The following is a 23,493-nucleotide window of genomic DNA, read 5'->3' as shown; positions in this document are numbered from 1 at the left end:
TACATAGAGATATCTTTAGAGCATCCATCGGTCATTATTATACCTTGCTTTCAATGGACTCTTCGTCGTTAGAATTAGAAACATCAACTTTAACTGTCTTTGTGGACTGTGTTCTTGGTCGATCCCTTTTGGGTGATATCTCTAATTCACGTTGCCATTGCTCTCTGAAAGAAGTCAGAGCATCCTCGATGTTCGTTTCCGAGAAAGAAGACCCTTCCTGATCGTCTCCACCGTCATCTGACTCGCTAGATTCACTAGAGTGGCTCTATTGATATTACGATCAAATGATTATAAATTACCTGATCACCTATTAAAATCACATTTCAAGAACAAAAATAAGAATAAATTAACTGTATCAATTACTTGGCTGCTTTATTATGAATGATTCTGAAAATGACGTTTTATCTTTCCGCTCCGTTTGAGGTTATATTGACGTAGGTAACTTCTTACGTGGTAACAATGAAAGGACAGTCATTGCTTTCCATATATTACGTACCATTTTTCTTTCGGTTTCGATTTCCACGGTATTATTCCTTCAGCGCTTGTACTCTCGGTCAGAAAAGCGTACAACACAGCGAAAGTACAATCTCGCCAACAAGACCGCCGCCATGGTTTTCGCCTTTCTGCTTTGCGATTCAATTAAAGGCCATACCGGAACCGGCAGCTATAGACTGTATTGTGTATTTCAAGCTGATGCAATCCAGTTTGAATTTGTACTATTTTGAAAAACGATGATTTTTGAGAAGCATCAAAGGCATATGTTAACAAAAATTACAACATGGAGATTACGTAATCCACTTTCCTGTGGTATGTATATTTTACGTCACCATTAAGATAAGTAATACGTTTTTTGAAATGATACCGAACGTTGAGTACTTGTGTTAATAGTTCAAACATTAAGTACTTGATGATTTAAGGTTAAATACTTGAGAGATAATGTGTACTAAGTGTTTGAGAATACTTTTGTAGAAAATATGTTAGTTTAATTTCGGGGGTAACACATATGTGTCTTTTTCCATTTTTCTTTCGTCTCTTTTCCCCTTTTTTAACCCTTGGCTTCTATGATTATACTTCCTGCCACACCCTTTTATCCTTGATAATCGCTTTCTTACTTTCTTTACTTTCTTTTCCTTTTTTTTCGTACATCGGACTATGATCATTAAGGAGATATAACATAACTTGAAAATCGCTTGGTTTTCTAAGCAATAACCAACTTCAACGATACTTTATCCTAATTTTTACTCTACGTTAGAATCTTATTCTTTCTATATCTATGAAATTGAGAACAATAAGAAGTAACGGTCAAGAGATTTCCAAAGTCTTAAAATATTTAACATTCATAACCGTATTTATACAAATGACAGATTACAATCGCCATATTAACAATAGTGCCAATTATAAGTGTAGTACCAACAATCTATTCAAGAGGGGAAGCTATCAAAGTCAAGTTAATTTTGTTAAACCTTCTATTTTTTTATTCATAATATGATAACCTTTGTTAAGACGAATACATCGACTTTCTATATAATATTATTCCATGTCGTAGTTCTATTATATTCATAATAATATTGTTGATTTTATAGATTCAGTTCTCAATACTCAATTGTCCAAACCATTCTATCCGAAGAACGTCTCAAACATTTCAAGCAGATTAAGATACTCGAAAATTTACGAGGACGTGAGTCAGTTTTTGCTTTTCTCCATCAAAAATACCGGAAGCTGTCTCAAAATGGACAATGGGAACGTAACATTTTTGCCCACGAATCTCGACGATATTTGGAGGATAGCGGAGGAAGCGATTCTTAATTCGACTCGTTTCTCGCTCGATCGTTTCATACACGTGGATCAACATCGTGGACCCCTCCTCTTTCACGGAACTATCGCTACTTGAAGATCATCTTCCTGAGTAAAAGCCGCGTGCTAACCGAATGTCGGCACAGACAGCATCATGAGCTTGGTGAGTACGAAACCACTCATTCACTGTATACCTTTCTTTCAATAAGTTTCCTCTATTTCACTATCGTTTTTGCCTTTGGTTCTCTTCATTTTATTCTCGTGTACATTATATCCTTTTCGATGGTGATGGACAGGTCTCGTGCCGTGTGACAGTGAAAAGTGTTAACCGTTGGTTTTGAAAAGGCAAGTGGAAAGAGACGTCCGAGAGATTTTACTCGATTGTGTGCAGAGAAGAAAGTCCCGACATATTTCTCTTTATTTAACAGATTATCATAAGAATGTTGATATTTCGTTGATCTTGTTTCAAATTAACCAGGACTTGTTACATAGAATTGTTTGGAAATTATTCAGGATGATAAGAGTAAGTTTCATTTGCTTTTGATTATAACTGTTCTAGTTTTACGTTAAAAGAAACATTTTCTGTGTCACGGTGCGTGCCGTGTAAATACAGTCGACGCAATGGCAATCGAAAGTTACTTGTGCCGTGCGACTCAATGCTGGAAAAATTCAGATTTCTAGTTTGAAGAAGTTCCCGATGAGCATTCTGTTACAGGCGACTTTCTTCTCTCCTCTGTTCGTGCGCTCCGCGATTCAAATATTTCCAGGTCTACACGCGGCTGGAATTTTCTTTTACACCGGTATTTAATTGAACGTCATCCTCGTATACGAGAATAATACCATTTTCCTTTTACTTTCGTTGAAAAAATTATGGGTATATTATTGGGTTTGGTGAAAAATGAAATTCTATATAGCTATTGAGTATTGAAAAAAGAAAACAATAATATTTACTTCAATTATATCTTAGTATCTTTTACGTAAAGCTGTAATATTTTCTTGTTTATATCCTTTAACACTAGAGTATGGAAAAAGTATTATTTTTATGAATACAATTAGTAGCAACCTTGTGAAAAATGAAAGTACTCTCTGTGAAATAATAATGAGCTATTTCCAGTACAAGTGGTTTCTTTGAAGACATAAAAAAGCATATATTTAATAGAACCAAAGGAAATACTGATACTTCTATTATAAATATGATATCTGATAAATCAATCTCATGTATAGAGTATAAAACGTAGCATTCTAAGAACTGATGTTCCATTCATTATATTTAAACTTTCTAATACATATTTAGAACTTTTATATGTTAAACGACAGTTTTACGAAGAAAAAAGGAGACAGTATTTCATTTGTCATACTTTTCTCTCAATTTACATTTCTCTCTATCTCAGGTGCATACGCCTGGCACTATGTATTTAGCATATTAAATTAATTTACAAATCATTAGATAAAGGGGGTTAATTTCTATTCCACGTTTGCACATACTGCGTTCAAGGTATCGTTCAATTCCTCGTTGACTTTTAGTTTCACTGTTGAAGGTGCTACACGTTTCTATCGCGATGAACTTTCTTTCGAACATCATGCCGCTTTCCTCCAACTTTTTCCTTTTTGCCACGTTATTCTCCTTAGAATTATTTGAAAAGATCCGAAATTACTGTATAATGAATCTTTTTTCTGAAATTTTCCTACATTTTCAATTATTCATAGAGAGAAAAAAGAAGAAAAAAAAAGAAATAATCCAGCAGATCGGATTAATCTTCGATCGAAGTTTCACGAATATAACACGCATATTTCGCGAACTTGCAAATTGGACAACCTAATTGTTATCTAGTACAAGAGCGAATAATTGAAATTAAAATTGACTTCGTGCAACGGTTACTAACTGATGTGTAACACGCAAGGGGATCGCGAATCGTAAAACGAACTTCGTTCCACGAGAAAAATTGGTGAATTTCATTTCAGACCAACACTTTCTCGAAGTTAGTGATACGTAACTCGAGATATAGGTATTGTCCATTTATAGTGATAATTTATACGCGTATGGGAACTTAATATCGCGGTTATGGTCACAACTTTTCCTTTATCATTTTAGTTTTAGTTGTCGTTTCTTTAGGGAACCTGTAAATGGTTTCACTTCTTTTAATCTTAGAGATAGAATCTGTAAATATAGGAAAAGTGTATTTCTTTAGTAAAGGGAAATTGATATTTCTTTTTTCTTTTGCGATCTGCTTCATAGGTCCCTTAGTGATGAGTTGGGGAATCAAAGCAAATTTTTATTAAAAACAAGAACAATATTCTAAAGAAGATATGTTTTAATATAAATTCAGAGAAGGTAACGATATTCTCGGGAAGATACGATTCAAGTATCACAAGTTTAGATATTTATTAAAATTTAATTACGTTAATCACATCTCGTATATCTGATTCATTCTTCAATTTATAATCAGTAGATGCTTCTAGGTGTTTTGAAAATTCCTTTATATAATTCTTCTCGTTTACAGATGGTGAATAGATCTTCAACGATATCCTCTGATGATGTTCTCTGACAAATTCGAGAAGCTCGATAAACCCACAACGTCGTAAATAATGATATCAATTTCAATCTTCGAACGTTGATTTCAATTTGGAAATGATTCTTTCTAACAACATCTTATATTTTATCGTCGCTCTTACTATTTCTACTTCTTTAAACTACCAAGTTACATAATATATATCGCATTCATTAAAAACAGAAATTATACGCAAGTTCTGTATCGTTCAATAACAAGTCATGAATCATCTGTATACTTGCATCTCTTCTGAGAAAGGCTGCATTTCTTCGTGCTATTTATTTTCACCGTCGACAAAACAAATGACGATGGATTGTTAGCTATCCTGAAAGAAATGGCTATCCGCGCAGTTTCAACGCGTAGCCACAACGACAAGGTGTCTCTTGTCACGTTTCCGCTCAGTGTAATCACATTCTAGGAGAAAGTAATTACCAAACGATTTATGACAAGAGTCCTGATTAGGGTGTGGACACTCTATGCGTCTCGTTTGGCGATGGGTTCGTTGAACCTTAAGCAGGTGGCATCTTTTCCATCCTCGGCCAGAAGAAAGTTTTTTCTCTCGACGATGATGACGCGTGACCCAATCCGAAAGCGAGATCAGCCTCCGATCGCCAGTCTCGAAACTTATTAAGAGATCGTTACGAAACAATCGAAGATACCTTTAAGATAGTTAAGATGCCTAAACGAATGTTCATGAGTAATTCGAGTTCTTAGTGGTGTGGGAAGATTGTTCAAAACACTTTCATTCGTGATTCATAGAAGAAAAGGCAATTTTATTATTCTCTATTCGACTAAAATTGTGTATTATTTGCTCATTCGTTTATTTTTTCATCTTGAATTTTATTTTCTGACTATTGTTTCATTTCGAAAATAACAACATTTTTAATAATCATTTTTGTTTCATATTCAGATATTCATCGTTTCTCGCTACAAAATGGATCTCTCTGGTGAATTGCCTTACAGTCTCTTTGTTTTGTTCTTCCACAGTTATTGGAGGAAAGGGATACCTGTACACGTAAATCAAATTTAGGGAAAATCCACTCAAGGAAGACTTCACCCTTCTATTTTATTTGATAAATTCAAATAACGAATAGTATTAATCTGTTCATTACTGAAGAATCGACTGACGCCAGTTCCTATCGTTAATACTGTAACTATAGAAATTTCATTATTAATTGGAACTCCACTATCAATGAACACAGTCTTGAGACTGAAAAGTTATCACAATTTATCTTAAATTTACAAAATCCAAAAGCTAAAACCAACGATAAGTAGCAAGTAAAAATGGTATAATAATTAGTTATAAATAATAAACGAAAATCGCATAGAAGAGGAAAACAAAAATTACGGAAAATAATCACATCTACGATTCTAGCCTTAGATCGCGGCTATTCAACCCTTAACTTCTGCAAGCTAAACGAGCGAACCTACTTGAAATTATATTCCGTTTAAGATATTATTACTCAAGTTCTCCTTTTGATCGGACCATCTTCTTCGATCGCTTTCCATCGATCTCATCGATGGCACAAAATCGACGACGACGACTCCATCCGAGTTATGTGCCTCATCCGATAAATTGTCCCGAACGAGGACGTTCTTTCGGCGTCGTTACAAACCTGTCATCCTCGACTTTCACTCGTCGCCCCGCGATACGACGTGTAGTATCGTACTTTGCAAGCTAATTGCACTTTACTTCATTCTGTCGCATCTCCTGGTCGCGCCAATCGAGATCCTATACATTATTCAACGCCAAGGACTCGGTTGTATAATCGTCCACGTTGGCGACATTGTCGAAACGCTGCTTTCACGCGTGCCAGGATTTCCGCGTTTCTGCTGCGTGAACCTGCTCGAAATATGAATCGCTCGTTCATCGGCATCTGTCATCGTCCTTAAACAGTCTTCGCAGTGATTCACGTAACTAAAACGAGTCGTATGTTTTTCCTGGTTCGAGCTACAGACAGATTAACGCCACAGGAATACGCAATTGTTCAGATTCTAATTCCACATACGTCTATTTTCCATCCTTTTAATTCTATTCTATATTTCTTTATTTACAATGTCACTTTTGTTATGCGTTGCGTCCCAAAAATATAGCTCGACCTTTTTTCTCTCAAGTAGATACGTACATTCTGTTTACGTACATCAATTTTGTTGGAATATCCTGCGTGAAATGTATCAGGATATGTGTGTTCGAAAACGATCAGTTCAGGCGATATTTTAAATTCAATTCACCTTAATTTTGTCTACTTTATCGAGCAAAGGACGAGAAGAATATTGCTCCACTTCTTTCCTTGCATTTTATACGTGCCTTCAGTAAAACTGGTCTTAACTTTAACAGTTTTGTGTCTTCTTTATGGAAAAATTAGAAGGCACGCGTTTCTCTTATTAATTGATAAGAAACAATTTTTCTCGCAATCCAAAAGACGCTTAGGCTTCCTCAAGAGATTGAATAAGAGATGAATGTAAGACGGATACCACAATATCAATGTGTCATTCAACCTGCGATAAAGCCAGCTCCAATGCTGCTCAAATTATATCATATTACAATTACATAAAATTTGCCTCGTAAATATAAACCATAGCTTGTTACAAATATATAAAATCCATCTTCGAAAAGGACACACCTTGAAAGCTTCTTCTACTTTAATAACTTCCAACCTTCTTCCATCTCATTCTTATCAGATTTTACATCGTACCACACAATCCTCATACCTTGTAGCCTAAATCGTCACATTGCTTTCACGCATACCCTTGCTCTCAGTTATTATTCTGTCTTATACGAACGATCTTACTTTTTAACCGAATTTTGTCATTATGCTCGAGCGAAAAAGCTCTCTTTTCATCGTTCGCCTCGTCGCTATAAAACGAACGTTCGAACGCTTGTCATTAAAAAATTACACTGCGCTCTATCAGATGCCACAACCTTCCGATTGATCAGGCGACGACTAATTAACCGAATCTTGCGGTCTCCCGCGAGAGCAGTTTCGCTTTTCAAGCGATCCGACAAAAATGCGGTCACAAATGCGTCTGGTTACATCAAACGGATATCCAGGGCTTGCACGTGACAAAACTCGAGTTGCATGCGCCGTGATCGAGCTTCTACATTCGCCACAGCGAATGAAGCCGCGTAGCAAGTTCATGAGCATGCACATCCTCGACACACTGCCGAGTGAAAGTGCCGCCTTTGGCCGTCGGCCACTCTTCTCTTTCACCTTGTCTTTCTTCATCCGCCTTGGCCAAACACCAGCATGTATCACGCTATCTCTCACGGCACTTTGTCTTCCAACCGACCGCTACCATATAACTGTTCATTAAGCGATCGAAACTCCGGGGCCTGTGATTGCCAAAAGTTCACATCTGGATTCTTATTACTCGATTTCGAGGGTTTGAGGTAATTATCGCGTAGCCGATCGGCAGGAAACTTTTTCGCTCGCGTAGCGTCTTTTAACGCGGTCGATTCGCAAGCTGTATAGCAGTTTCGATCGGATTGGAAATTTAAGCAGACTATTCCATGCAATTCGCACGGATGAACTTTATACGATCGCGATAAATCGTAATCTGCATTTACGAGACAAGTTTTACGTAATTATGATAGAATATAACGAGATTGAACTGGCGTGGATTCAGATGAATTTCGATAACGATGCCACTCGACTCAGCTTCTGGATATTACAATTAGTCTATTTTGGATATTTCATTTGGATATAACATAAGCGTCTCTGAGACGCGTATAAACATCAAAGAGGTTGTTCGATCGTTTCTTTCGACGATTCTAATACAAAGTGTTACGTTCTAAAATATTTCCCAATGTCGTTTCATATTTCGTTCAACATTTGCAACAACTAAAGAAAAGAATTACAATAAGATTACCTTATTGCAGCCTTACTAAATTCATATCCAAATCTTGTCACGTGTTTTTGTCTAGAATTTCTTTAGAGTTAAAAGAGCTCTCGGATGAACGAAGAAATGTATCTATTAATTAATTTATCTTGCGTTTCCTGCCGGCTGAATTAACCAGCGTCGAGTGGCGACAATAACATAGAACGAGCAAATTTGAGAATGAAGCTGTAATACGTTTCGATCGAATGAAAACTGGAAACAGATTTTCGGGGCTTGTTAGGACGTTTTTCAGCTGATGTTTCGCAATCGACGTGAAAGTTTCTCAAAAATCGTGGAAGGAAGAAAGAAAGTACAAAACGCGCGTCGTTTCGGCGTTACCGATCTTTCTCGTTAAAACTCGATCGTCGGTAAAAACTTCCGTTTTTAAATTCAACCGTTTTATACGGCGGCCGTGAAATACGCGACGACACGCGCCTAAAGAAAGAAAGTACGTTTCATGTCTTAGAAAGCAATGCGAGGAGTTACAGGCGCATCTAACCCTCGATTTACGTGATTCATTCCTCAATGATAATGTGCAAATGGAAATTATGAGAAATGAGACTAATATTTTGCTTTAAAAAATCGAGAGAATGAAAGATGAATACCATTTATTCATATCTTCCTTTCTTTTTTTTTTTCTTTTTTCCCGCTGGATAGAAAGCATACACGCATCTACTTACGTATGTTACGCATTAACTTTATCTCTGGAAGAGTTTTTAAGACTCTGTTAACTTGCAGAAACGTAAGATGAGATACGTATAGGAGGAGATTGAGACGCTATCTTAATATCTTTCCGCAAATGAATTGGAAAATTATATTTATTGTCCTACGTGCGAAAAGTTAATGAAACGGCTGGCTTCTCTGATTGCTATATTATACTTCACGATTATCATACGTATCGTGTTTTGCTGTGTGTTTAAAGAATATAAACGATAATACTAGAGACATATAGATACACATAATTTTTTAGTTACTGTAAGCGCTGAATTATACGATACAAATAACATTGAAAAATATTTCGATACATAGTTTTGCAAATAAAACCTGTTGCAAGAAGCACTCGAATATTTAATCCCTTCGGGAACGAATTTGATAAGACTAAAAGTACAACGCAGTCGTGTTCAAATAAAGTTGAGGATACTGACAGTTATTCGAAACATAGAGGAAAATAATAAAACGATATAGACACTTTCGTAGATTCTACGAAATACACAATCATTTGATACCTCGCACCGATTTCTACGACGACGTTATTCGCTTAAAATTCCACGATTCTTCTCTCTAAGAAACAGAAACGTACGAAGATAATATAACTGTAAAAGAAATCCAATCTGATTTTAACAATGAGAAAAGAGAATCGTGGGACCGCATTACGCAACACGAGCTATCGCGTGGAATCTATCGAATAATTATTATCGTAATTGGAGCACGGCTGGCTCGCTTTGATTAGTATTGCGTTATAATTACTCCAATCGGTCAGCGTGTCTCTCGATTAACGTGGATTATTCTTCGAGGATCAGTCGTTGAGAGCGTAAGATCAGGATTGTGACGCAATAGAAGAATGTTACTGTTCAGAGAGTTATCGTAGCTGCTGTCGGATAACGTGCTCCATGTGAGGAACATCAGATTCCGGAAGTCCATTATTACGTCGTCCTGCGCTCCATTAGAATCACGACGTTTTTATGGTTAACCAGTTGCTTTTCCTTCCACGTACTGCTCGTATCATTAAGCCGGAGAAAAGTGCATGAAATTGATCTGCTATCGTGATGATAAAAGTACAGGTTTCACTGTAGAAGACCTTGGCGATTTCGAGCGAAAGAATCGCAACTTGGAGGAAACTAAAGACGCACGGTGTTTTGTTGCGCGTCGTGGAACTTGTACGTTTTCTTCTTTCTCTTTGCATCTTGCGTTTCTACGCATTTGTGAGAAATTTCGAGATACAGAGATGTGCATATTAATGCACGTAATACGTACAAATGTAAATGTACAAATCGGTGGTTTAATCAATATGCATAAAAGCAGTGTACTCGTAATATTTAGTTGGCAAAGAAAATATTTTAGTAGATTGCGTTTCTGTAATTTTCTTTCGAAAAATATGAATTTGCATAAATATTCATAGTCCAAATATTTATCAAGAATTGTACTCTTCCTCTTTCCCTTTTTCACTACCCTTGCTTACTGTTTCTTCGATAGTTCTTGAAGATTATCGTTGATAATCTTGAAGTTTCTTAAGGAAACTAAGAAACTTCGAACGAATAAACGAGAAATAGATAGAAAAAAGACACAAAATGTTTTATAGTATTACAGAATCGTGAATCTTATCCTTTGAACTTAACCCGAACGAAGAAACTTCTTTTGCAAAGGAACTGTGTAAACGAAAGGAAATTTAAAATGCGTAAGAAGCATAGAGCATTATATAACATTATACATTTTCCGAAGATTACGAATCTTATTTCTTCAACGTTGCAAATAACATAGTATTCAATGATCGAATTAATCTACGAGATTATCGTCGATAATACTCATTTTTCTCATGAGTAATTAGACATAGATGACCGTCGTTGTTTCAGGAAGAACGAACACTGGCCTTTTTGCGTGTCATTGTTATTTTCTAATAGGCAGGGTATTCGCTCGGCGTGGAGAAATTCACATCGGATCCGTTCACATGCAGGAAAATGACGGACTGGAGAATCGTCCTCTGGAAAATCGGCTTGTAGAAAGCCGATTGTCAATGAAGACGTGGCACGCACAGACGCGCTAAAATAATTTAATTCTTCTTTCGCGAGCTCCTGTACATTGCCAGGGATATTGGATTGTTGCGTAAAATTTGTGTAACTCGTTTCGCTATTTCATCGGAATAAAAATTCCTGTTATGGAAAATGAGATGTTACTTTAACAAAATAATTACATCATCTACCACATAAGAATGTAATAATCTGTATTTTATGGAAAATATGACTCGATACAATATAATTGTATTATGGTTAATTATATTATATAAAATCAAATATTCGTTTTAACAAGTAAGATAAATTCCTATGTAATAATTCTAACATTTTATAACACTTTTTATAATATATTTATAATATTTTGTAATCGTTTAAAATCAAAGAATACCTGTACGATCCAGTTCTTCTTGTACGATAAATTATCAAGAGGAGAGTAGTGTACATTTCGTTACTGTAACATTCATTTTCGCAAGTAGTTTCTTATCGCGTAATTAAGACATCGAACACGATCTTTAATTACCGTAACAACCAAAAATTACACCGCTACTATTCTTTATCCGTCATAACATCGTGGGAAAACATTTCCTTAGCTATAACCGCTTAATTCATGGTGTACGTACACGCCACAAATGACACGTGTCAGATGGTCAAACACCGGACAAGATTCTTCAAAAGTGAAATCTACGTCAACAGTGTGGACGAGCTGCATGTTCGACTCGACTCCAGTCTTGTTCTCTGAGTGTTCGCTGAAAATATTAATGAGATGCTGGACCAAACGAGCCTAAGAGATTATTCGGCGGTTTAGAAACTTTCTAAAGATTCATGTCAGATTAGATGAAAGGGGGTGTGTGCGCTCTGTTTTGTTAAAGTACTTCAGAAATATGTTAGATATTATAAAAACAGGTACTTGCCAGTTATGTAACAGAATCTCTCTTCTAATCTTTATTTTCTAATCCGCGTGGTCATGATTTTTCAGATTTCTATTTTCCAAGGCCGTTGTATATTATACAAGCTTTTATCGGGAGATATGAGATACTCTAGAGAGAAAAAATATTTGTAAAGTATTATATTTTACTATGTTTCCTTTAAATTTGTAAAATACCATGTACTATCTTGTACTATGTTTTCATTAAATCTTACACTTTTTTTTTACTATATTCATCGTCGATTAAGACTAAAAAATTCAATTATGGTTTAATTAGCATCATTTGGTTTATGTCATTCGGTCGATCCAATTCCTATTATTTAATAATATTTAACGTAAGAAATTTCGTTATCTTTATATTCTCTTTATATCCCTTTGCATCGTTGAACTTTCTTCATCCTTGATTATTTTTCCTGGTATTTATCTGCAACATAGTACAACAGTAAAAGCTTATATTCTGCTTAAAATATGCTGTCAGTCGTAGATTGGATAATAAGATGAATATAGCTGCGTGACAAATTTCCAAGTATACGTTCTATGGTAACAATAAGCGTAAAAGAGTGAAATCGATAATGCAAATGTTGGACATGCTGGTTGCGTGTCGTTTTATAAATTCCATGCTGTTCAAACTGAATCCACAATTAGGATTCTTAAATAATCACTTTCTTTGCATACTTTCCCCCTTTGTCATTTTTTTTTTTTTTTTTTTTTTTTTTTGATTTGACAGGTCCATTAACCATGAAACATATTTCTACAATATTTTGTAGAAATTCTTAAAAGAATATGTATCGCTTTTTAATCAAATGCAAATGAAAAACATCCTTTCCAACAAAAATAACGAAATCATAATTTTAATCTAAGTAGAGAAGAATAATGCGAACGAACAGCAACTTTATTCACACGAGCAGAACACGGGGCACATTGTAAGCAAATTCATCTTCCACTCGCAGGATTAATTTCAGGACCGTAACTTGAAGATATTCCATCGTTTTCTGCATTCCAGATTATATAGATTATTTTTATCTCGTGCATACACCACTTTACAAAACTTCTTCGTTTTATACATCCTAGATTACATCCAAGATAACTAGACTATTACAAAACGACTACTAATAGTAAGTCCATAAAGTAGACCTCAGCAAAGGTAAATTGCAAAACATTCTTCTTTCGAACTAAAATTCTATGAAAGAGAAATTGAATAAATTATTGGAATAAATTTTGTGTTTGTAATTAAATGTCTTATTATTTAAATCGAATATATTATATTACACGATAGTACGTTATTTCAATTCAATAAATGTTCGTCCATTCGTTATTCCATATGAAATTCCTAAAAGAGAAAACCTAGAGAAATTACTATCCTTCCTACACTTTTATTTTATAGTTTACAAATTATATTCAAAATAATTAATCCATTATGCTCAATATTATACTTTTAATACAAATATCAATATTATGCTTCTAATACGAATTTGCACCGATATTCTTCTAAAGTAATATTCCGTGAAAGAGAAATCTCATAACAATCAGCTTGCTCGCTGTACATTTTTATTTCATACATCCTACATTACATGTTCGAATTAATCGGATCATTGCAAAACCGCTAATTAAATCTACGAAGAAGAGAAGAGTAAAACCAAACTAGAAAATTCCTCTCTTGCAAAATAAAATCCGACGAAGAAGCAATTTATAGAATTATGGAAATATTTACAAAAAAAAAAAAAAAAAAAAAAAAAAAAAAAAAAAAAAAAAAGGAAGACAATTCTGTACAAAAATGAAAATCCTGTCCAAACTTATGGTACTTATGTCCTACTCCTAATATCAATAACCATCAACGTCCATTCTGCAAAATTAATTTCCCTATTCATAGACCACAAAGGCTACCATTAACCAACCCACTTCTACGAATCCTTCATTATCCCATCTCACGATCCGAATATTTGTACACGTCGCTTTGTTACACGCTACTCGATGCATCTGCGTGCGAACTCTTCCCAAAGTGGCACTTTCATCAGAAATGTCAAGAGTCACACGAGATACCACAAGACGGTATTCTTACAGATGCAATATTCGTACAGCTGAATTTTTCTCTTTTGGACACGCGGTCGACGCTCGGCTCGTTAAACGCACGGAACGCCGGCGTTGTAACGTCGTTGGCGAACAGAGGCGTTTCATCCCGAGCCCCGTAGGCATTCCTTCGCCGGCCAGAAATGAAAATTGCTTTTCCTTTTCGGTCGTAGTTGCTTTAACGACTGGTGTGAAAGTTCGCCGCTGAGGTAACATCTACTCGAACACAAGGCAACTTACGACCTAACGAAGGTGTGGTTTCAAACGCATTCAAACGGATGATCTGTTTCTCAACTGTAAGACAGCCTACCTCTCTCGAAAAGCCACTTTGTATCAGAACAATAACCCGCCTTCCTTTTACATCTTTGCACCTTTTACACCGTGAGACAGCATTGCTGATTATTCTTCTCCTTTTTTTATTAGCAAACTGAGGTGCAATACTGGGGAAACATCTTTGTTTGCGTCTACGTGTGTTCCCTCGCATTCCAATCGTCCTCCAATATATATATATATCTTTTATTTATTTAATTTAAGATTGCGTCGACCATACTTGTGGTCATTAGCGATCGCGATTGACGAAATATCTAACAAGAATATTTTAAAAAAGGAAGTGTAAAATACAGTAAGGAAATAATAAAGCATCTATACATTCTGAACATATATCACACACAGTGCAATTGCAGTACGATACGGTACAATTAATCGAAACTTAAATGAATATGATGCAGTGTATGTTAGAGCTATGTCGATCGCTTACGATGTCGTAATTGATGATGTACAAATTAACATCTTTGAAAGAGCAAGGAAGGTTTTCGCAATGCTTTTTACGATTTCGACATGTCTGAATCTGATTTGGGAAGTTTAATTTAATTTCGTATTAGGGAACGTTATTATCATTGAACAAGATTATCTACAGACAGGATACAGTTACAGTGCCTGCGCTTATTCGGCTCATTTTTAGTTATAATTATAATGGAAAACGAAATTGTATTACGTATTTCTTAGAATGTAACGTAACTGAGAAGTTGAAAAGCATTCGTTTTGAAAACGAAGGTTTTTACTTCTCTCAAGTGCGAAATAAGTTAAGGATGTGGTGTCATTATCCGTAATAATCTAGCGTGGGTAAAAGGTTTGCGTTGAAATTTCTTGCGTATTCTTTGCGTTTATGCAAATTATCATCCCTGTTATGCCGAAAGAGACTACAAAAGTAAGAATTACTTGGTGTTTAATTTTTTCTCTCTCTTTTTTACACAGCTATTCAGTCAGAGAAATAGAATAATTCACGATCGTAAATTTCAGTGAGTAACAAGCGCCCTGCTCAGATAAAGATCCGCGATAATAACAGGAATCAGCTATAATCGAAGCGAAAATTTCAATTACATTTTACCTTGGTCCGTATCTTTTCTTTTTCTTCTAATAGAAATTGCCAGTGGATTTTATACTTTTCAACCTACTTTCTAGCATTAGAAAATACGGTCGTTGTTTGAAAATAGGCTCATTGAATAATTGCGTGATATTTGCTTCAGATCGAATTATAGCGTGAAACGGTTGTGAATAAGTATAGGCGAATCGAAGTATGAATGATCGCGTATCGTAGAAACATGTAGCAAGAAAGTGGCACACATCATAGCCGTTGTAACGAGAAACAACGATGAAGGTCGATATTCAATATTTTATAGCGTGTGAGCATTGTTCGTTCAACCATGAACTGTATTTGATTTTTAATTACTGAATTACTCCACAAATATCATTCTCTTTGCGTATGTAACTCTAGAACATTGAAGAGTGTTAAAAGATAGCAAAAAGCTTGAATGAAAAAGATCTAACAAATAAAAGGTAGAAAATCTAAAAAGACTTACCGAATCATAAACTATATCTTGTTTCGGTAATTAATAAATTATTCCATAATTAATGCCTTATTTTATTAACGATTATTAATCGAGTATTCGATTGTTATAACGATACTTTATTGCTGAAGTATTTTTATTATTTATTAACGAGTAACCTATTGTTTATTGATCTTCAAAGTTATACGTCAACTAACAAGTTAAAAGATGACTCAAAAACTTATTAATATCTCATTGTTCTATTTTAAACACGTAATATACACGACAAATTTTCACACGCTTATACAGGCATTCCTTCCATAATTATGTAAAAACGGAATTACGTCTGGTATTCTTCATGGGACGAAAGTCCTGTCGATGTTCGACATTTCTAAAAAGAGAAAATCATTGTGAAACGTCCAGATGTTCCAACAGAATTTATTCATACACGTCGTACGAATTTATAAAGTAGTGCTCTTCGATCAATTAGTAAAAGACGAAAACGGCTGTAATAAATTTCCGCTTACCTGATCACGTATGCGTAGGAACTTTCGGATTCTCTCTATTTATCGATGTGACATATGTCTGTTAGTTAAGATTATTTAGCTGAAATATCTTCTTTCTTTCTTTTTTATGTAAGTTCTGTACCTTTAATTAATAAATTGTATTAATAAACTGTGGCATTAAATGTCACTTTAATATAAATCATTGTATTATAAGTCATTTAATATGAGCCATAGAAGATTTTAAAATAAACATGAGATATACCTTTGAGAAGTGCCCTGAATATTTTAGGAGAATTTTCAATAAGCTTTCAACAATTCTTGCATTTTTTTTTTTTCGAAATTAATTTTCTTTTTGGCACATGGGGTGTTTAATTTCAAATAGAGCATCTATACTGTGCTTTAATTTCTTGTGTAATTTAAATGATATTAAAATTATCTTCTTATGGGAATTTGAAATTTTTAAGAATTAAACAGATGACCTGTTTAAAGAACGACATTCTTTGTTATATTTGCTCTATCGAAATTACGTTATTCATATAACTGTAAAAAGTTTTATTTCAGTAAAAGACTTAAAAGATAATTATTAAATTTCGATAATACATTTTCTTTAGTTCAAAATCTAATTAATGGATAATATTGTTATGTAACGTTGCAGGTAACGCTAGTGTTTCTATTGGCGACAGTGTCGATCACCCTGACGAACTCTCAAGAGACAGGGATTCCTGACAAGGGTTTGGATGTGACCCAAGCACCAATAAAACTGGACAAAAACCTTCGCCGAGCTCTCTTGAAAGCCCTGACTGACTTAGAGGCTGAATCCGCTGAGCAGCGCAAAGACGAATCGGAAAGCATCGCTCAAAGAGACACGAGCGCCTTTGAGGCTTTGGCAAAGAAGAATCTGAACAATGATCTCGACGTACAGAAAACTACGTTCTCGTTCAAGAGTTTCCCAAGCGACGACGATATACCGAGCGAAGATAAATTGCAGAATTCCAGTTTCATCGACGCCGTTCATTACGTAACATTGAAGACACCAATGATGAATATCGAGAAAGCCACGCAAGAAGACGCTAGGAGCTTTCATGTACAGAACGTGATACTACCGGTGAAAAATTCAGCGACCTTCGGAATCAAAACCGAGCCCAAGCTGCAACAAAAAGAGAAAACGACACAAGCCACGTTTTCAGTGAATAAAGTGGAGAGTTTAACTTTGAAACCAGCAACTGAGATCTCTGAGAGTTTAGCAAGAAGTGCTTCCAATGGAATTGCCACTGCCAATGCCTTGGTTGCTCCAAAACCAACTGAAATCACTCCTACAGTGTCAACAAGAAAGAACGTAACAGTGATTGAGTCTAACGACTCTAAAGACAAAACAGAGGAAGTTAAGATTTTCCAGGCACCCTTGGTAGCAGCGTTTACCGTGCAACAGGATGAACAAGGTGTACCCAAAAGCGTGGTTCCAATATTTAGATCTCCCAACGATGGACAAGCTCTGACTCTCCAAGAGCAGTTGGAATTTAAACAGCAGCTTCTGGAGAAGCAATTGGCGGAACTTCAGCAGCAACAGATCCAGCAGACACAGTTTTTAGTGAGGCAACAGCAATTGTATGAGCAACAACTGAGACAGAAGCAACAGCACCAGTTTTATCTGCAGGAACAAGCTAGAATTAAGCAACTAGAGGAACAAGCTAGGATTAAACAATTAGAAGAACAGACTAGAATCAAACAGTTGGAGGAGCAAACTAAACTGAAACGACTGGAAGAACAGGCTAGATTGAAACAGTTAGAGGAGCAACGTTTTAAGTTTGAGGAGCAGAGACTGAATAGATTCCAGCCTCAGCGTCCTATACCTCAAAAGCAGTCCTTCTTTGAACAGAGCAATAACATCTTAACCTTCCAGCCTCCTGTTGAATCGAACGTTCACCTGCAGCCTAGTTTGGCTCTAGAAGTACCAAACGTTGGCGCGTCTCAAGCTTTCCAGCCAACTTTCCAACCAGACCAACGTCTGCAACCATTCAGACAACAGCCACAGGCACACCATCAGCTTCAACAACAGCAACTGCCGCAGTTACCTCAACCACAGCAATTGCAGCAATTGCAACAACTTCCGCAACCTCAACAGTTGCAGCCACCCCAGCATCACCAGAGACTGCAACAGAGCTTCGGCTCTTTCTCGAACGATTTCCAGCCTTCGTTAGCACCTGCGTCGAGGTTTAATAGACAAGAAGCCTTTAATTCTGTTGGAAATTTCGGATTCAACGTGGATAATAAGGCAAATACCGCAAATCTTCGCTTTAATCCTCCACACAGGACTCCGGGGAACTTCTTTTCCTTCACGCAGTTCAAGTCTCAGGTGCACCCTCCCACGCCGGCCAGGCAGATTCAACAACTTCTTTATCAGTCTGGAATCGCCGGGGATCCGAACAACGCGCAAGGAATTGGAAGTCCTGAAGATTTGAACATCGTTTCCAAAGTTCTGGCACTGAACGTGGGCGCCGTGCCGAGTAAGAATTAGTTCACGACCGTCATTGGAGAAGACATCCGCGCGAAGAAAAAAGAAGAAGGAGGCTGAAGTTAGACGAGTCACATAAATCGCTGCAGGACGATATTAGTAAGGTGAAATCGAGTTCCCACTTTTTCCCTTCCTTATCCCCTTTAGCCGCCTTCCTGATCTCCAATCTAACGTATGTATCGAGTACGAATTTTTCTCTAGATAGTGATGGCGAAAATGTCGTGTTAATTCGTATTCATATTTATCTTCGGATAGATAGAAGTTGGAGATGTTTTATTAGTTGAGTTTCCCGTCGTCATTAGATATTTCGTTTCTTTCCAGATCTTCTTGATATTGGTACATGCATATTAAAGATTAGATACTGATTATAGTAGAACTTCATTTAACTAAACTCATTGGAGGGTAAATAGCTCATCTAACTGGAATTCATATATTTGATAAGAGTTTACTCATTCAGGAGTGCGTTATTTGTGACTTTTCATTCGTTGTCTCGTATATCTTTTTATTATCATATTATATTTCATTATCAGTGCTTTTTCGTATACTAGGAATTCTCGTTCAGATAAGTAGAGCCAATAAACGGATATTAAATCGTTTAGGTAGGCACTAACTAAAATTTCGCTGCAATAAATGGAGTTCTACTGTCAGAATATGGGCAACTAAGAAACAGCGTTCCGACAGAGAAGGAATAATAATTCATAGAAAATAGACAACGAAAAAACGAGAGAATTTATAAAACTAATATATTTTATATCTTGCCTGAATCACGTGCTACGTTATGAAAGGATTAATCAAACTTCTCGCGTCTTAATATGAGTCACACTCGTAGGATCAAAGATACAGGCTATACTCGTACCAAAATCCACTTTTAACTCTGAATTTAATTTCATACTAAGAATTCCTGGATACAAATTGCATGCGATATTTTGCACACAAAAGATATGAATAAATTGAGATAAATAGCTAATACTCATGGAAAAAATCATATACCGCAAGGGGGTTAATAATTCAATTACCGATACTAGTTCGATCAACAATAAAAATTCGGAATAACGTCGGTTATTCGCGAAGATATTTTCTGTCCGAAGGTTTCGTCGGATGGAATGCATCAGGTGTATTGTAATCAACGAGCATGAGCGCGATCTCGAGCAATTCCGAGTGAAATCGAACCGAAACCGTTCGCATAACAACCGTGCAAGAACTCACTGATCCCAAGGTGCGTGGGATCGAAACAATTCCCGAAGAAAAACGCGACTTTCCACCGGTGTCATCGCAATAAGGAAGTCCTTAACAGATCTTGATGATATTAATTAAAATCGAGAAGATTTTTAGCTTAAGGATTCATCGTTTGCACCACACGCATAAATTATGGGAATTACATAACCTTAAATCTGCGTTACAACACGCAGATTCTGTACATAATCGCACGATCCCTTATTCCCTAACCTCAATTTCGCTTTCTTTCTCCTCTTTTCCTTCTCTCTTTCTCTCTTCATATTTCTCTCTTTATCTTCCTTTCCTCTTCTCCACTATTATACTACCAAGTTTCGTCACGGTTGTCCGTGAAATGTGCTCAATCGTAAAGAACCGAGCACCGTGAAATTCCTTTACGGTCTGCGTGGAAGCTCGAAACTGAGTTTTTCGTTGATGGGATACTGATCGGTGTAAAGATAGCGTGGAGGGATTTAGACGGTGTTCGAGGGACTTTACTGGTAATAATTATTGTTAATGTAAGACGTGCAAAGAATAAGAGGATGGCGAGTGACTTGCAGAGTATCATGGAAGGTATTTGTTGGTCAAACGTGGTGTCGGTGGTGGAAAATAAATGATTAAGTCAAATATAATAGAGCTCGTCCCTTATATGTTTTTGTTACAAAGATTAGATTATAACGAATACTATTTTTTAATTAAATTTTAATTCCCTATAGAATCAGAGATTTCATTGATACTGTTTGATGCAATCATTAGTCGATTAATATAATGATTCCTGAATTTCGGATTAATAAAGTTAGCTACAACTCTGTTCCCTTGCTAGAAAATAAAATTTTGTTTCTAGGAGGTTAATTAAAATACGAAATGCTATCATACTTCAAGTACTTTTTGGAATTATGAAAACAATGGTGCGTTACTAGGGAATCTATAGCTATTAAAAATTCTAAAATACATATTACGATACAGGTGGATTGTAATTCTTTAAGAAGAAAGACAAATAATCTTATTAGAAAAAATCTCATATCTTTCCGTTTGAAACTGATAAAATTTTCACTAAAGTTTCAAAAACCTTGGCACAGTTTTCAAATCGCTAAATCCACAGATCGCTAATGCCACTGATGTGAATATTAATTAGTCATTTGTTTTCCACCGCCGAGCACGATTTTTCATCAAAAGGAACAATAGCAAATACAGAAGAGACCTATAACCACTCTGCACAATAGCCAAAGCCAAAATTCTTGTGCAGTCAAGTTTTTTTGGAACGTCGCGTTAAAAACGTCTCTATTTCACAGCAGTCAATATAAGATGTTTCTGCTACGACGAATAACCATAATATACAGGATAAGACAGCAGTTTAGATAAGATGTTTCTGCAACGACGAATAACCTTACTATACACGATAACACGCAGTATAATTACTGCCCCGGCCGAGGCCATTATTTATCTAGATGTACTTACTTGTTATATGTAGTCTGTTTCAATAGTAATAAAATTGCTTGCCTTATAAGTCAGGTTTATAGTTCTAATTAGATCTACGTAAATTAATACTATCTTTGAAGCACATTAAAATGTTTTGGTTATATTAAAGTTTGGTATATATCATTTATTTGATGAAGGAATTCTTTTATGGATTTTTATGAGATTTTTTAATGGAAAAATATGTGGGTGGGTGTGTTTGAAGTTGTATATATTTTTTGAATTAGTACCTACAATTACGGCCTAAACTCTAAACACAAACAAAACGAAAGTCTAATGCTACGTTAGTCGTATATGGTCAGAAATTGTGAATAATCAACTGTGCAAAGTTATAATAAAATATGCAGTAAAATAGAAAGAACCTCTACGAATCTACTAAAGACAATAAATAACAAATTATGAAATTACTCTTGCAACAGACTACGCATACAGTGTGTTCGGTTTAAGTGTATACGCGTTAATATTTCTTTAACTATAAAAGTACAAAAAATTTTTCGTACAAAATTTGATTCGATGAAAAAGTAGAAATAAAACTTTTAATCAATAATATATCCTATTCTTGCTAATCTACTAAACATTTCAAGGCGCGTTTAACAACTTATATTAAACCGCATCTTTGAACGAAAATTTATCAAATATCCCTCTAAGTATTAATACCTAATTTGAGTAACATTATTTACTCATACTTTAGAAACAATAGAGTGATAATATCCTAAAACACGTTTACTTGGAAAATAACAGCTGTATATTTAGTTAATTAGTGTTTCTATCCGACTTACAAATAATTCCATACCATTCCGCTATTCTTATAAATTGTGACATATATGTCAGTGACAAATATTAAATTCCAGTTAATATCTGTCCCTCCTGAACCTGTTAAACAAGTTAAGTTAAAGAAATAGTAGCGTATATACAATGAAAACGGACATTCTGAAAAGCATCTAAACCGCCGGACGTCGGCACTGCAAGAATTCAACTCTCCTGAGATCAAGGGTCTCGCAAAATCGTGCATCCAGCCATGCTTCAGAATTGAAAATACCTCGCCGACTGTAAATAAACTTTCGCCACGAAAGACGCCTCACAATGCCACCAGGGAAGAGTCCCAGGGCAAGTGTGTGTACGTGCATGTCCTCAATTTCACAAACGTTTGGCATAGATTCGTGATTTTCTCTCTGGCGTACGGATCGATGGATCTCGTGTGACCTGAGAGCCGACGTAAATCGATATTCAAGTTGGGCTTACCTGTTATATTAATGCTAGAATTACCAAACCAGTCAAAATCATTGTTTTTATAATTGCTAAAAATAAATGATTAAATGAATAAAAAGAAATGTGAAAATGGGCTATAGTACGCTATAAGATAAAACAATTGGTAATTCTTTTATGAAAATGTTTGGATAAATACCACAATAGTATTTGATGAGATATCTTTTCAGTTGTAGTAAGTATGTTATAGTTGAGTACATATTAGAGGTTGGTAATTCCAGTATGAGACTAATTGTACTTTATGTCATAGAATTATCAAACTTGAGTCTTCTGGGTGTAATAATTTTTCTCCGGTAGTATTATTCGATCCCTGAAAGCATCAATTTTGATAATTGTATGATATTAAACCGTGAAAATTTAAACTAAAGGACAGTGGCAACTATTTGCGAATAATATTATAAATATGAAGATCTATATTTATAAAAGAAAATAATCTCTTTTTTAAGTTTGTATTCCTGTTGAAAATTTTGGGAATTGTTTGTAAGGAGGACAACGAAACGAAACGCGTGTGGGAAGCACTTTATGCGAGACGAATGAAGAGGAATTTATACAGTAAAAACAAAAGCGTGTATAGGTTGTTTTTCAACGTGTGTTAAGACTTGAACTTATGTTAAAAGTTAATATATAACATTAGAATAGATAATGTTAGACGTAATCGACAAGTTTTGCTTGTAATTTATCTGACGCCAAACTATTACGATCCTTTGTAAAAATGTTAATAAACTAATTCGTTTAAAAAAGTAATATATCAC

General features: G+C 35.5%; 2 protein-coding genes and 1 long non-coding RNA gene across 4 annotated transcripts in view; 1 reads left to right on the top strand and 2 right to left on the bottom strand.

The window, feature by feature from the left end:
* The window catches only part of LOC122575862 (F-box only protein 9), a 3,360-nt gene extending 2,609 nt beyond the window's left edge, over positions 1 to 751 (bottom strand). The window contains exons 1-2 of the mRNA XM_043745350.1: positions 497 to 751; positions 44 to 265 (exon numbers count right to left, since the gene is read on the bottom strand). Coding sequence (XP_043601285.1) covers positions 44 to 265; positions 497 to 499 — 225 coding nt within the window. The 5' untranslated portion in view covers positions 500 to 751. The remainder of the gene's footprint in view (positions 1 to 43; positions 266 to 496) is intronic.
* Positions 669 to 23,493, top strand: LOC122575858 (transcription factor SPT20 homolog). 2 transcript variants are annotated; one of them, XM_043745338.1, is made up of 3 exons: positions 669 to 807; positions 1,584 to 1,957; positions 16,931 to 23,493. In XM_043745338.1, exons 2-3 carry the CDS (start codon positions 1,949 to 1,951, stop codon positions 18,788 to 18,790), a joined length of 1,869 nt encoding a protein of 622 aa, XP_043601273.1. In that variant the 5' UTR covers positions 669 to 807; positions 1,584 to 1,948; the 3' UTR covers positions 18,791 to 23,493. The 2 variants fall into 2 exon arrangements, with proteins under 2 accessions (XP_043601273.1, XP_043601274.1); XM_043745339.1 differs by lacking the exon at positions 669 to 807 and adding an exon at positions 1,366 to 1,447.
* LOC122575880 lies at positions 15,882 to 17,040 on the bottom strand. The gene is made up of 3 exons (XR_006319581.1): positions 16,538 to 17,040; positions 16,297 to 16,417; positions 15,882 to 16,160 (listed from the first exon to the last, which is right to left on the bottom strand). It is a non-coding gene; the product is annotated as an uncharacterized LOC122575880 (long non-coding RNA).

This window comes from Bombus pyrosoma, linkage group LG15 (assembly GCF_014825855.1).
Source record: "Bombus pyrosoma isolate SC7728 linkage group LG15, ASM1482585v1, whole genome shotgun sequence".
Classification (NCBI taxonomy): domain Eukaryota; kingdom Metazoa; phylum Arthropoda; class Insecta; order Hymenoptera; family Apidae; genus Bombus; species Bombus pyrosoma.
The sequence above is the reverse complement of the archived record's forward strand: the minus strand, read 5'-3'. Positions and strand labels throughout refer to the sequence as shown.